The sequence below is a fragment of the Hemicordylus capensis genome, chromosome 4 (assembly GCF_027244095.1).
Source record: "Hemicordylus capensis ecotype Gifberg chromosome 4, rHemCap1.1.pri, whole genome shotgun sequence".
Lineage (NCBI taxonomy): Eukaryota > Metazoa > Chordata > Lepidosauria > Squamata > Cordylidae > Hemicordylus > Hemicordylus capensis.
Window position 1 is genome coordinate 77,713,736 of NC_069660.1, and position 16,053 is coordinate 77,729,788.

At 41.8% G+C, this 16,053-nt stretch overlaps 1 protein-coding gene across 3 annotated transcripts in view; it reads left to right on the plus strand.

The window, feature by feature from the left end:
• The window catches only part of SRPK1 (SRSF protein kinase 1), a 73,779-nt gene that overhangs the window by 16,462 nt on the left and 41,264 nt on the right, over positions 1 to 16,053 (plus strand). Inside the window, exon 1 of one of the 3 annotated variants that reach the window (XM_053248597.1) lies at positions 10,312 to 10,475. The exons of 1 other annotated variant lie outside the window; for it this stretch is intronic. In XM_053248597.1, the coding sequence (XP_053104572.1) occupies positions 10,405 to 10,475 (71 nt within the window). In that variant the 5' untranslated portion in view covers positions 10,312 to 10,404. Of the gene's footprint in view, positions 1 to 10,311; positions 10,476 to 14,120; positions 14,310 to 16,053 lie in introns of those variants that run through there. One more of the 3 variants, XM_053248598.1, reaches the window with a different exon arrangement.

Below are 16,053 nucleotides of genomic sequence, written 5' to 3' on the forward strand. Positions count from 1 at the left end.
ACTTATTCCAAGGGAAGATTATGGTATATCTTTTGAGTACATACAAATACACACGGAAACCGCTAAGTGCAATTCTGCCATCAGTTACTCAACAGTGAGCCACATTCACATCAGTGGGACTTATGCAGAACCTCATTAAGGATTGCATACCTGCCAACATGTCCCTGTTTTCACATTCACCTGAATGGGAAAATAGGGACATGTAGGCAGTGTGGGATTGCACATGCAACAAAGTCCAAAATCCAAAAAGCTACTTTTAAGTATACCTGAAAGCTTGGGCATGCCAGTGAAAGGTTTGACTTTGAAAAGTAGATCCTCATACCCATACCCACCCCAATGTGTATCACAAACTTTTCTGAAAAAGTTTCTTTAGTTCCAAAAATGGATAATTTATTTATTTTTAAAACTGATATTTCACCCTTCTCTGTAAAAAATTGAACAAAGTCAGCTCTAGGAAAAAGATTAATAAAAACAAAGCAGAATAGAATCAGCAAAATAAAACCAACAAAAACAAAATGCGGCAGCAAAAGAGGAGCAGATTTTTTTTTTATTTAGAAAAGGTTAACCAGTCAGCAATTCAAAACACAAAGCAGACAGAAGCAACAGTCAAGGTGGCTATATTTGGGTGTCTACTCAAGGGACAGACCTTCTCTTTTGCCTTCCCAAGACTTTGAAATGTGCTCCCTGCTGAAATAAGATCCTCTCCATCTCTGACAGCTTTTAAGAAGCTTTTAAAGATGCATTAATCCACCCAAGCTTTTTAACTATAATTGTGGCTTTAATTTTTTCTAATGTTTTAAATTTTTGTTTTAATTTGTTCATGTTGTTGTAAACCACCCAAAGATCTAAGTTTGGGGCAATGTACAAATATAATAAAGTCATTGCAAAATCAGTTCTATAATGTCAAGTTTTGACCTATCATGTACCGTCTAAAGTCTAGGTCCAACAGACTTCTTTGGGGAAGGAATTCCACAAGACTGGTGCCACTGTTGCAAAATTCACTATGTGGTGTGGAGGGGTGCCTGCCATTTTAGAGACTAATGCTTGTTGAGAACAAAAGACTAGTTACACAGTTCTCTGGAACTTGACCCAAAACTCTAAGCACTGAATAAAACAAGAGGGGTGTGTGTGTGTGTGTGTGTGTGTGTGTGTGTGTGTTAGGTGGGAGCGGTTGGAGGTGATGGAATATGTTTGTTTCTACTTAAGAATTGCATCATGTCAAACACCAAAACAATGAAGAAGTGTATAACTTCTGAAAGCTTAATGAAAAACTATATCATGCAGAAGTTCACAATATTTCTGTTTTAAATCTTAAAGGACAAATATTTAGAATGATTTTTTCTGCTGCAAAAGATGTATAAATGAGCTAGCAGGCATACAACACTGTTAGAGTATTGTACAGCAGTTGGGTCCTCTTGGAGTTGGTAATGATGGACTTTGGGCTTAAGTTAGAAGACAGATCATGTCTGCAATGAATCAGGAGATGCATGTAGGACTGAATATATTCCTGCATTCCAGTAACATTCAAATAGACTTTAACAAAAAAGGCTATAGTTTGGATGTTAGTACTAAAAAGACCTTTAACTCAGCTGCCAGTGAAGAAGGGTGGGGTGGAATGTGAGAAAGCCTGAATAATTATGTGGATTCATCCATTATGAACACTATGTGGTGCAAGTGGTTTTTTCTTAGGATTCTACTTTTGCTTTCTGAGGATCTTGAGTACTCTTGCCCACCTCTCAGTGGGTAGTAAAACTTTCTGTATTGTAGGGTATGTGTAGGAGTGCCCAAAATCATATTCTTCCTCTTAGTATGGTGTAGTGGTATCCAGCAGCTAAATGCACCCTTTAATGTGCAAAAGTGTCCACCTGATTAGTGGTGTGCATAGACTGGTCTGCTGCCATACAAAAGGCCTCCGGACCAGTCCGGCGGGGTGTGTGTGTCTTTAAGGGGGGGCAGTAGTATTCCCCCCCCCGCCGCTCTTCCCCCTCCGGCGCTGGACTTTCCAAAAACGTTCTTGGGGCGGCAGAGTTCCTCCCTGCCGCCCCTGCCCCCGTCATTGTCTTCAAAGAGTTAAAGTAGAAAGAGCTGGCACCACGCATACGCCCTTCACGGCACGCCAGCTCTTTCTACTTTAACTCTTTGAAGACAACGACGGGGGCAGGGGCGGCAGGGAGGAACTCTGCCGCCCCAAGAACGTTTTTGGAAAGTCCAGCGCCGGAGGGGGAAGAGCGGCCGGGGGGGGAGTACTACCTCCCCCCCCCCCAAAGACACACTCCCCCCAGTGCCGGACTATGCCTCTGTGGTTCCGTGCACATCCCTGCACCTGATATGTGCCTCCGCTAGGGATGTGCATGGAACCAGCAGTTCCACCAGTTCGAAGGCAGCGGGGGTCTCTCTTTAAGAGTGGGAGAGAGTGCACTTACCCCTCCCACTGCTTTTCCTCCGCCAGTGTTTGTGTTTCTTAATGTCCATTGGGGCGGCAGCGTACCTCCCTGCCGCCCCGTTGCCCTTGTCTTCCGGATATGACCAGAAGAAGCCGGCACGGGTGCACGCGAATATGGGCTTTAAGAAACACGGATGCCGGCGGGGGGAAAGCGGCGGGAGGGGTAAGTGCACCCTCCTCCACTCTTAAAGGGAGATCCCCACCACTTTCGAACTTCCCTGCCACGGTTCAGTGCACATCCCTAGCCTCCACATCACACTTGACTATTTGCTAGAATTGTTAGTCACACAGAGCAACCTTTTTAAATTGGCACTGCAGACTTTATTTGCTTGCTGTTGAAAATACAGAAAAAAACATAAACACCAATCCTGGAAGTGTCTCTTTCACAGTGACCACAGAGTCCTCCTGAGCACATTTTTCTGCCTGGTTAGTACATGCTGCTCTAGTGCCAAAGAAGGGATGGCACTTTGTTTTCAACAAGTTTTGTATTGTACTACATACAGTGATAGCAGTATGTAGGTCCCCCCATACCCCTTGATTGTCTCCCTGTTTGTTTGATGCACCCTTTCTCCATGTCAGGGGAAGGGCCAGCATTAAGAGGCAGTGGGAGGTTGCAGCATAGTGAAACAGCCTTCTCATTAAGCCCCCGCTACCAATCATTAACTGGCACTATCCACCCCCAGCACAGTACCTCCAGTGACTGTTGCTGGTGTCTATCTTGCGTTTCTTTTTAGATTGTGAGCCCTTTGGGGACAGGGATACATCTTATTTATTGATTGATTCTCTGTGTAAACCACCCTGATTCATTTTTGGAAGGGCAGTATAGAAATTGAATAAATAAACACCTTGTTTTAGTGCAACCTTGCTAAAATCAAGAAATTCAGGGCAGCATGCATAGTTCTTCTGTTAACCTCCCCACCCGGCCTGGTTTTGTTCTCCCAAAACTCGAGGAGGTAAATTAGATTGAAACATAGTGACTGCCCACAGTCACCAATCAGTTTGTGGCTGAATGGGCATTTAAACCTTGGTCTCCTCAGTCTTAGTGTGTTAGAAGCTTATATACATCACCCAATAATATAACATGTGGAACAAGCAGTAGATCTTAGTGGTGATCCGTTATCCTTCACAATATGGGCTCTGGTCCCCACAAAAGGATTCCAAGCTCCTCAAAGCACTTTGAGGCTCTGCCCTTCACAAGCGAGATGCACTCAGTATATTTGGCTGCAGAATGCTGGCTTATCTCAGTTACTTCTAGACTGCTATGATGAATGCTTCCCTTGGGATTTTCTCTTCATCTAGTTCCTGGGGAAAAAGGGTTCTTAGCCTAGAACTGAAGTCTCCAGTTTCTAATGTTCAGGATGATTTTGTCACATCCACTACGGCATCCCATCCTGCAGCGCCACCCATGCTCTCAGACAGTATTAATAAATTCCACCAAGTCAGTGCAGAATGCTTCATCAAGTGCCACCTCCAAACTACTTGAAAATTTAACAGGGTCCAGGAGGATGATTGCAAGTTCCTGTTTAAACATCCTCCTCTGAACTTGCTTATTGTGGACTGAGTATTGAGCACCAAGTTGGGCCAAAAGCACTCTGCCCCTACAGACAAAGAGGCAGGAAAATAGATTCTTGGTTGCAAAATTTATTCCTCATCCTCTTTATCCATGGAAATTGCTGATGCCTGCATGGCCAAGTTCCAGTACTCAGTTTGGGAAGGCTTTGCAGATGACCTCAAGGATACTCCTGAACCGATCCACACCAGGTTCAGGGAGAGGCTTGATAAGTCGGTGGACATTACATGTCAAAATTTGAGCAATGCGAAGCACCTTACAGAAACGGAATCCTGTACCTTGGCTAGAGCCATCTCTTTAAAATGGCTCTGTTTATCCTCTCTACAACTTTTGAGACACAAAATTGAAAACTTGCCCTTCGATGGAGAAGGTCTCTTTAGTTTTCAGATGGATTAAACCATGGAGATAATTTTTAAAAAATTCGCTTTACAGCAAGAACCTTCACCTCTTCCTCTACACCACAGTCCTACTCTCAATGATTTAAGAGGTTTGACAGGCCCAGGTACCAGTTCAACTTGTCTGAGCGTAGAGACAATAAGAAGACGTTCCAGTACTCTCAGAAATGCTTTCCTCAGAGACATGGGCAACAGCCAAACAAGACCAAGCATCAGGACCAGCCCAAACAGTATCTTTGGCTTACTGGTCTTCTTACCTGTCGGAGCTTTTGCGCACACCAAACCCGCCCCTTTCCTTTCCACCTGTGTCTTATCACATCTGACCCTTGGGTGCTAAGTATAATGTCTACTGGCTATGCCATATAGTTCAATACTATTCCCCATTTCCTAGGAATAAAACACCCCTCCCCCAATTCCTACCTAATTGACAGAGATTCAAGAGTTTCTATCTAAGCAGGCGATAGAACTAGTTTCACCGAAGCACCAATGTGCAAGGTTTTACTCAAGGTACTTTCAGGTACCAGAATGGGGTGGTTGTCTTCGCCCTATACTAGACCTCCACTCCCTCAAAGATTTTAGCCACACAAGAAAGTTCCGTATGTTCACTCCTCAGCAACTGCTCTCTCCCCTGGTGGATGAAAAGTGGCTTGCCAAGCTAGATCTCAAAGATGCCTACTTTCACATGGACATCTGACAGCAGCACAAGAAGTAGTTAGGATTCACTGTAGGAGAGCTAGTCTTCCAATATATGGGCCTCCCTTTAAGATTCTCCACAGCTCCACAAAATATGCCAACGTGATGATCACTCTAATGATGCAGGGCATTTTGATCGACCCATTTCTAGACAGTTGGCTCATCACCTCCCCGTACATGTCCCTGCTCGTCACTCATATCCAGTCTGTGGTCAGCCTTCTGGAAAATCTTGGTGTGGAAGTGAATTGGGGGGAAATCCATCATAATCACATAGAAGTCCCTATTGTACGTAGGGGCAGTTTTGGAAACAAGTACAAAGCATGCCTTCCTTCCTGAAGAAAGGAGACTCTCAATCTTGCATCTGATTCCGACCTTCAGATCCAACCCTGCCCAAGAGGCACAAACAATCCAATTCCTCTTGGGACTCATGGCGTCCTGCACAATGACTGTTCGTTACTCCAGACTCCGCATGTGGTGTTACTGGTTATGGTTCCTTTCCAAGTTCAGACCCAGCATACACAACCAACGAATGCAGCTTCTACTGCCACGGACAGTATTAGACTCCCTCAACTGGTAGACTCTACCACAACACCTCATGATGGCCATGTCCTCCCATCCACCCGCCCCAACAGTGACAGTTACTACAGATGCCTCACTCAAAGGGTGAGGCACTCATTCTGCAGGGCTTCATGCACAAGGCCTCTGGGATCTTCATCAATTGTCCCTCATAAACTTCCTAGAACTCTTGGCAGATCTTTTGGCTCTTAAGTCCTTTCTTCCCATCCTAAGTGGCAATACAGTCCAGATTCTTCTGGACAACACCACTACCATCATGTACATCAACCACCAGGGCAGCACAGTTTCCAGATCCCTTTGCAACCTACTGATTCAGCAATGGGACTGCTCCATACACCATCAAATATATCCTATAGCACTTCACATAAAGGGCACAGACAACATGTTGGTGGACAACCTGAGCAGAAATACAAGCTTCTTGTCAACATGAATAGGACGTCAACCCAGACCTCTTCCTATGTGGAGGGGGACTCGCCAAGTGAACTTTTTCACAACACACCTCAACAAGAAGTGCTCCTCTTTTCTGCTCTAAGGAGGGAATAGGGGGATTCCTTCCATATTCCCTTGGACTCCCATTTATACTTCCCACCCTTCCCTCTCCTTTCCAGAGTTTTCAGCAAAGTTCTACAGCAGAAAACATGGTGCATAATACTCACGCCATAGTGACAGAGGCAGCTGTGGTTCCCGCTTCTCCTGCGGCTGTCTCAGGGCCTCCACCAACATCCTGACCTTCTCTCCCAGAACAGGGACTGGATCCTGATCCTCCATCACAGCCTCAGAACACTAAACATGACTGCTTGGAAGCTGCACTTGTAGACAACGTCTTGATTCATGAATGGAAGGCTTCCACCAGACATAATTACACCTATAAATGAAAGAGATTTGTGATCTACACTAAGTCTGAGGGGTTTGATCCAACTAAGGCCTCTGTATGCCAAGTCTTACTCTGTCTAACCTCGTTGAAAAACATGTTCCTTTCCAACTCATCCATCAGGGTCTACATGTCAGCCCTGTTTGGGGTTCACTTATGCTGGAACTCTAAAACCTTATTTTCCCACCCAACTGCAAAATATCTTTGAAAGGGTTTAACCTCTACCCTCACCCCTCTGTAAAGAAGTCAGTTGAGTCCTATCTCTAGTTTGCTCTACCTTCACAGAACCCCCCTTTTGAACCGTTCTCCTCAGTCTCTATTAAGTTGATCTCCTTTAAAACAGCCTTTTAAATTGCTATAACTACTGCTAGGAGGGTTAAGGAATTCACCGCCTTAAGGGCTGATGCTCTTTTCCCCAAATAAAGTCATTAGGAGAACTGATCCAGCCTTTCTACCCAAAGTTGTATTGGACTTCCACATTAACCAGGTTATCGTCCTCCCTACCTATTTTTATGCACCCAGTTTCACCCCCAGAATACTCTCTCGACTCCTTAGACATTCGGAGGGCACGTGCATGCTGGCGTTGTGTGGGGGCAGCTGGAGGAGAGCACCGCTGGTGCATGAAGATAACTGGGAGAAGCATTGCCAATCCAGGAAGTGGCAGTGAGTGGTGGGGATGGGGAATCGGGTATGCACCTGCTCTCCTCTCTTTTGAAGGGGCAGGGGATGTGTTACAAATTGCCCTTTGAATCATGATCCGTGCACATCCTTCTCTCTAACATTTGATCTTTTGGTCATCTAGTATCATTCACAACACTCACCCAGCCTCCCCACCTTTTGGATGTACATGTCTGCTTACCTGTCTTGTTTTACAAAGTCCATTCTGCACAGCAGCCGTTCAGGAACTGAGAGAAAAAGCGTTCTGCAGCCGAAGATTCCAAGCGTGCTCTGCGTGCAGAGGGCAGAGCCTAGAGCGCTTTGAGGAGCTTCGAATCCTTACGCAGGGACTACTGCAGATCTGCAGACTCCATGTTGTGCAACCTGTTTGTTTAAATAAATACAGATGAATTTTTAAAGTAGTTCTATTACTTTTTAAAATGTCTAAACAGAATTTTTATTATTCTTTAAAACAATTGAGGAAGAGGAGCGTTCATTCATAAGTATTAGTAGGAGGTTCCACTGATTATTGAAAGATTGTTACCTGCTACCCTAAAATATTTTTAAGGTTTTTTTAATCAAGCATACAAGATCTCAAGTTTAAAAGCATTTTCTACACAAAACCATAATTACATGCTATTCACACCAGCAATATTTCAACCGTAATATTTACTAATTTTCAGATAAGAACTACTCTTAAATATTAAATGCATCACCCCAACACAATGCCAGTTTGTGTCAATTAAGTTCAGTGGGGTTTATATTCCTATGTATGTATTGCTTTGGATTGCAACCTTAGTTAATGGATATTAAGCTAGTGTACCACTTTAAACACTACTGCACTGGTTTATTCTTCCTGCTATTCAGAATCCATCCTAAAGAAAGATCTTTCTTGATAATCTTATTCTAGACAGCTAAGTATAGCTGCATTTAGGGGTTTTACACTGGCAATCATCTGTCCATAACTGATCCAGTGGCAGCTTGCCAACTTTTCAGCTTACAGTCATTTAAAACAGTTCACTCACTGCATGTACCTTGTCAATTGCAGTAAACAGCTTCTTCAGCTCTTGCCTCTCTACTGCCATTGTTTGCTTTAGCAGCCAACTGAGCTGAGAAACAAGAGCAGTGCTGGAATGCCTACTGAAATCAGCAAAGCAACATGGAGGGAAGTGCAGGCTGAAGAAGATATCTGCACTGCTTGCATTGAAAGGGAGGGAATGAACTAGGAGCTGGAGAGGGTCAGCAAAATCAATGTGAGCTCTCCCTCGTGGTTAGAGAGGAAAGTTGCAGGCATAAAGAGGAAAGGGGGGAAATGATTGCCAGATTGTCGTGCCACATAAGAGACCGAAGTGTGGAGCTTAACAATATGGTTATCAGACATGAGTATGTTGCAAGTACAGGGCCTGAGTTAAAAAAATAAAATAAAAAATTCAAGCATTTTCTGTCCTGCCTTGCTCACATTAAAAAACAAAGCAAAAACCCTCACTTGAACATTATTCTATCTATCTATCTATCTATCTATCTATCTATCTTTATTTATTTATTTAACAAATTCCTAGTTGCTTATGGCGACCATGTGAGTACTTAAATACAAGGCTTGTGGAGAAGAAAAATTGGATTGTAGCTCACTTTTGTTTGTTTCTGTGATAGATGCCGAGTGGAAGGGCAACATGCAAGTATAAAATATCTTGCAGTAATTTAAAGGGGATGGCGGTGGGTTGCTGCTCTGCATTCTGGCTCAAGCATAACACACTCTGGCAAAAGGTCGTAGTGGGGGGAATTCTGCCACCTCCTTTTCCAGCTTAGTACTCCTCATTAGGGAAGGGTGGAAAAATGTACTTTGATAACTACTAGTTGCAATGTGATAATAGCCTTGGGTTGTGTCTGCCCAGCTGGCTTTTATGGAAGAAACTTCATAGTTTGTCCCTCTTCCCTTGCCCTGGTAAGTACTTAGGACATTCTTTACATGTGTGCTCATCACAATCTCACATTCCCATAGAGTAGCAGCACAAAAATTACCTGTGAAAGAGAGCTCTGCTGTGGCACTTAATTGCAAGTAGACCTACTGACAGTAAAAGTCTGTAGGTTGCAGTTCTTCCTTGGCAGCAGATCTTCCTGAGAGAAAGAACTATGGTTGTGTGAAATGGCAGGCTAGAACTGGGGTCTGGTGGATTCACTTGAAAACAAGGACTTTAGTACTCTTCCTGAGTAGGTAGAGAAGGGGCTATTATGATATATGCACAGCCAAAAACATGAATGGCACTTGCCTTTATTGAGTATAAAGTAGTACTTTTACAACTTCTTTGATGTGCACATTGGAACTTGCGTTTCAGTTTATAGGAGGAGCCACTGACTGTGTTTGCCAGTCTGTGTATTTTAATCTCATCTTCATTTATGACTTTCCCTGCTTCTCCAGCTCCCCACTGCTTCTAATGAAGGGAGATGTGTTTGGTTGTCACAGCTGATTGTTTGCTACTGTGTGTGCATTTAAGCACCAGAATGCCAGAATGAAGCTGAAGAATAAATATGTGACAGTGGCCTATAATGTGATGTTGGCACTTGTTTCTGTAGTTATCCCTTTGTATGCACTTATGGGGTTGAAAAATGTTTGTTCTAGACTAGGATGACTTTATGAAAGATGTCTTCCTCCATATCATATGTTGCTGAAGGCAGAACTGGAAAGGCACCTAAACATTTGCAGGTGGCACCTATAATTTGGCACTTTGAAATCTCTTTCCAGCCCAGTAGTTACTGTGATAGTGGTCATTTTGGAAGTCTTGAAAGAAGGAAGTTATTCAATCAACCAATTTTTATTACAGCCATTGGCCAGCCAAAGGAAGTTATTGAATAAGTCACTGATGAATCTACAGTTCAGGTAAAAGAAAATTGGACTGTGCAGTTAGTCTTGCTGGTAAGACTTTGGCAATTGGTTAATGCCTAAGAAGCATTATGAATCTTTGGCCATTTCAAAGGGTGACTGAATTTGCAGGAAGCAAATCAGCTGTGAGCAACCCCCTCCAGTGATGCTGCAAGCCATTTACCTGCAATGCAGTGCTATGCATCTGCAGCTAGGTGGTGGAGGCAAAATTCTTTTCTCTCTTGCTTCTGCACAAAGCTTTGCTGTGTTCAGGAACAGCCAGCATCCTGCTTGCAATTTATGCATCCTTATTACCTGGTCTAGTGTGCCATTTGATTTTTCATGGCTCTTTCAAAAACTGCTAGTCCATCTTCAGAGATACCTTCATCAATGGGAGTCCGTGCTTCATGCCGGTAAGCTTTCCTTTTTCCTTTTGCAGTTTTGTCAGAAGAAGAGGAGTTTGATTCCCTCAATGAAGACTTTTCTGAATTCTGTGAAAATGCATAAATCTGACAAAACATTGTAATTCAATTGTCATCTCTTCCTTCTCTTCCCACCCATCTCCCCTTTCTTGGCACATAATCTTGTCTGACACTTAGTTCAAGAAAAGAATCCAGTGAAGTTAGTTTATAAAGGTAGGTAGACATTAAGAAGCCCAAGGTGCTGTTTGGAATGGATGGCTGCAAAATGTACTGAGGTATCAAAATGGATTCTGTCAAGGTTCCTGTTAATATTCTGTTTGCTTCTAGCAGTGTTGCATTCTTGACAGCTGTCTGTTTCTGTTCATTGAAATGCAGTCTCTGTGACTCTCCATCAGCCTTTTGTCCCTGCTTGCAAGCTGGCTTCTGTATTGTTTGAATGGAGCAAATGGCTAGGAAGAGGTTTGCAGGGCTCCCTGTCTTCTGTTTAGCAATGTGCTTGAATACATTTGAACAAGTGGATTATAAAATATTTGTACAGTTCATGCATGTTCTTTATAATTATGGCCTGTACCCATAATTATTTGGGCTGCTTCTAGGGGGCAGGGTGGGAACAGTTGGGAGGATTATATTGAGCATTTAAAATTATTTAGTAATAAAGGTGCACATTCTTTCCAGGCAGTAAAGATAATTTTGCTTTTGAAATATTTCTGCTTTTTGAAATATTTTTTGAAATATTTCTAAAGGTTTGATTGCCTGTGGTTTCTTAAATTGCCTGACAAAAAATAGTTAACTATGATTTTGAAAGTGTAAGGACTTGAAATGCTTAATTACAAAGATGTTGAGCTCCCTGAATATTGGTAATATCATCGGTGATATGACATTCTGATTTACTTTGTATGAAGTATCATTGATTATCAAAAGCTCTATAGAGGCTTTCTAGTAACTTCCTTGCTGCAGGAAAACTGCTTACAAAAAGGGAGGAGAGATTGCAGAATATTCATGGCATATCAGACAGTGTCTGCAATTGTGGAGCTTACCACTGATGCTTATTTGAATCCAGTTTTGTATCCTATACTTTCCTGAAAGCACAGTGTAATTTAATGTACTTTGTAAAATTAATTTTAATGTAAATTACATTGTGTAATTTAATGGGAAAGCATTGTGTACTTTCCTGAAAGCATTGTGTAATTTACAATATGCTTTAACAATCCAGCATTCCAGTATTTATGACATAATTAATAAAAATAGCTTTACTGTGATGGGTGTGGCATCTAGATTGATCATATTAATTTCGCCTCCTATTTTCTCTCTAGTTTTAGGTTTGATTAGCATTCTAATATCTGCAGCTCTCAAATATCATTATTAATCCATTCTGATTTATAATTTGGTTTTGTATGTATCTTTGTGTTATTGAATATTTCTCCTAGGTTTACTATTCAGGTTTGATTAATTTTTTGTTAAAGGAATATAGAAGGTTTAAGTGAAGGTGTAAGATATTTGGTAGGGGTGTGTGGGGGCAGGGGCAGGAATCTTCAGGTCTGTACATACGCTGTGTTCCAGAAGTGCATATAAGCACTATGTGTATACATTTGCTTGAGCACTCCCCCATTATACTGCAAAATGGATGTATTTTGCTGTTGTATTGTGAAACCATACACTTCAGAAAAGGCTATTGGTTATTTTACAAAATAACTATACAATATTTTAAAAGGACAGTTTTTCAACAATTCCAGGGTGTGAGTAAAATTAGTATCTTAGGATTTCACTACTTCATCCTGTCAAAGTTGGTCTTAATACAAAATTCACGCTATAAATTAGTCATTTTCACAGTTTGAAGCCCCATAACCTCTACAGCACATGTGTTTTTAGTTTCACACAATCATTTTTTCACTGCTGAAGTGTCTAGTTTTCAGTTTACCTTGTTGGAGTGTAGCTAAAGTTACCCAAATCAGTGTTGTTGGACCGTAGGTCCTGAGTATCTAAAGGAGGGGAGATTTCCCTTTCTGGCAGATATGAAGTCATAAAAAGTGTCTATCATAGTTAACTGCCTTAGTGTTTCAATTGTTTATACAGTGACTATAGCGACAACATTTAAATTGCAGGTGCATGTGTGTGTGTTCAACCTTTTGGCCAGTTTGCCCATGACATGGTAAATCATTTTCTCATGACAACAGAAGGGAGGAATTTATCATTATGGTCTCAATGTTTGGAGTGTGTTTCTGCAAGGGTGGAAGTCATTGTGCCCTCTCACTGGGATTCCCAGATGTTGTTGACTACAACTCCCAGAATCCCCAACTGCAGTGGCTTTTGCTTAGGGATTATGGGAGTTGTAATCAACAAAATCTGGTAATCCCTGTTAGAGGGAACACTGATGGGAATGTGTTCATGTGTTTTTGTTTCTAAATTGCAGGTAGGAATAGTACAAAGATGAGTATCCTGAACTTGATTGAGCAACCTTCAGATCACACTATTACCAGTTTTTCCAGTGAATATTTCCAAGCCATTCTGTAATTTAGATAATGGCCTGGACCATTTATTGCAGAGGCAGCATGAATTCAGCATAGATTCAGGGGGTGGGGTGCCAACAACACTGTGAATAAGACTGAACACCATGTTTATTCCTTGGATGTGCTTTTGGGAGGGGACTAGTTGAATACTGGTGCTGATGAGGGAATATCATCTGGTGTTGGTTTTTTTTAAAGTGGGCAGTAATACCAATCATTTAAAAAAAAAGAAAGATAAGAAAAATGGGGGGCCTCTATCTCTCTGCTTTTGAGGAAAATTATCTTTCATTTCACACTTGTTCTCCTACCAGATGGCTATAATTCTGTTAAGGGTTTTTCAATTATTGTACAGCTGGATCTGCATATTTGTTCAAATCTCTGTATCTATTTCTACATCTGTATTTATGATATGTGTTGCTTTTTGGGTCATGTCTTCCAGAAATGCTTTGGACTGCATTGAAGGAATTTTGAGAATGAGAAAAAATCTGCTACCTCCTATTTGGTTCTGTTATATTATGGTGGCATTGATTTTATGTGGTGTAACCAATGGCCTCATTTTGGTAGGAAACTCCAATTTTTTGTGGGGGTAAGTTGTTGCAGACAAAAATATGTTGTCTGTGAGATGAGGGTTTGTACAAAATATTGTCTTGGAGTTTGATCCAGAATTTTTCAACACAGACTGAATTTGAATGAGGGAAGAAGAAGAAATATGACATGCTGGTATTCCGATTTTATCAGGAGGGAGAGACCAGGAGGGGGAATGCAGTGCTTGTGCCATGCATTTTGACCATCATAATCCACAATCTTTTCAGCAAAGAACCAGGGTGGTCTTATAAGACCAGTTTGCAGTAACTCCAGTACAAGAAAGAGTGAGAACAGCAGTAAGACAGCAGACCTACATACATTATGCAGCAAGTATAATTTACAACTTACAATGAATTGGCACAATTTAATTATGCCTGTCCAGGGACTATTGCTTTGTTACAAATTGTGGGAAGAAAATCTTCTGCTCCATTGGTCTGTAAGCCAGGAAAAGCAGTCCTGATGCAAAGGACTCCTGACATCACAATGCTAACTTGCTATTGATGATATACCGTGCTTCCAGAACCTGGTGTAACAGGTTCCAGAAGCAACCAGAACCTGTTATGCCAGAAATTTGGGACTTTGCACTGAAATATTAAGCCATGACAACCACAGCACTAATGATCCTGACAGTTTAATCAGCTTTGTCTTCAGTTGGACCCATATTGCTCCATGTCAGGACGGCTACAGGGCAAATGTTTTGGGCTGCAGCACAGAGCTTTGCCTCTACTGCCTGCAGGTGAGAATTGCTATTTCAGACTGAGGAATCGGGTGAGAAGGAAAATTGTTGGGCTTTGCAATATAATCAACCCTGTGGCTATTTTGATAATGTAGATTCCAATGGACTATCTACTTGGTGCAAAGCTGCTCCTGGTTTTCCAGAAACAATGCCTGGCATCTAATGCAAAAGATTTTGTGTTGCCAAATGGAAGAACACCTGTCCCACCATGCCTCCATCTTCTATATTGACTCGATCTGCTTGAAACATCTGCCCAAATCCAGTTGAATGTTTTGGCCTATATTTGAACTTTAACATATTTTCCTGATACAGGCAATAGACTGGGCAGAAAGAACACCCTTATCTCACCTGCGCTGTATTGTCTACCTTCCACAAAGCTGATCCTGAGTGTGTCTTATCATTGATGCATCCAAGATTTTGATCAGCCACAATGCCATCATCTTTCCATGATCACATCATCTTCTTTTAGTTACGTGAACACTCTAAAAATGCTGAAATGTGAAATGAACTGCGGCACAGAATTCTGGTTTTCCACTTATATTGTTTTGCATCACCTCTCCCTTCTGCAGTGTCTTGCCTCTCCATCTGCACCCAGAAACTTGAATTGTATCCGGAAACTCAAGCTGAAGGAAAGAAGGGGCCTTAGGACTATTTTGGAGGAGTGGGGATTGTAATAGGGTTAAATATACTCTGTTGTTGAAATTATTGTACATAATTGGTTGTTCATTGGGATTCATTGGCTGGGGTGTGTGGGGGAGAACAGGAGCTGAGTTGCATGTTTCACCTGTGTGAAAGAGGGAAATAAGCTAACTTAACTAAGCTGTTTGATTCTACTACTGATTTAATAGGACAATATGGAACAAACCAGCCCATTGGGAAAACCTAAAAAAAGAGAAGTGTGTGTGGGGGGGTGTTAATTGTCTGTGTATGGTCACTCTATTATGGCTTTCCGGGTAATGATCTGGAAATACTTTTTCATAGTTCTCGGCAATCAGAATGCAGCCAGCTGTGCCAGACTGACCACTGTGTTTTTGTCTGCAAACACAAAGTAACTGCAAAACACCAATGTTATTATCTAGTGGGATTGTGAGTTGCACCATGTTGATTGACAGCAGGGGAGAGGATTCTTTTCTCTGCTCTCCTTTGTTATAGAGTGAAACACTTGACGTGAAAATATTGGTGGGTTTTGAATTGCTCAGGTTTTGGATTGAGTAATTGTTACACTCCGAATGGAAGGAGAGGGGAGAAAAGGGGTTGGATATAACATTTTGAAGCTGCAGGGTTTTTTTAACTCCCTCGCATTGGGGTGCATATATTTGTGGTGAAGGTTTTGATAGGAGGGTGTGTTTGGATTAAGAAAACTATGCACAGAATGGAGGGTATAACCATGCTTCTTAACAAATACTGTATGTCGAACTTCATAGTGGATGTATTAATCTGCATTGAAGAGGGTGGCAGGGGGAGATATTATTCTGGATAGCATGCTCAGGAAATATATACGCTCAGGGAATCTATGAATCTATGCTAAATCAATTTAAGTACTTATAGTAGGCTGTTGTGAGAAATGCTTATATCATTTTATATCATTTCAGTCTCATGCATTGTCATGATAATATAGTTAGGATATTTTAAGTGTTAGTATTGCTCAGAATTGACTTGGACTGAAGGTCCTGCACTTCTAAGCAATAAGGAGGGGAAGGTGATGGTTTTAATTGTGCAGTTTCTGATTATTAGAAGCCTACAC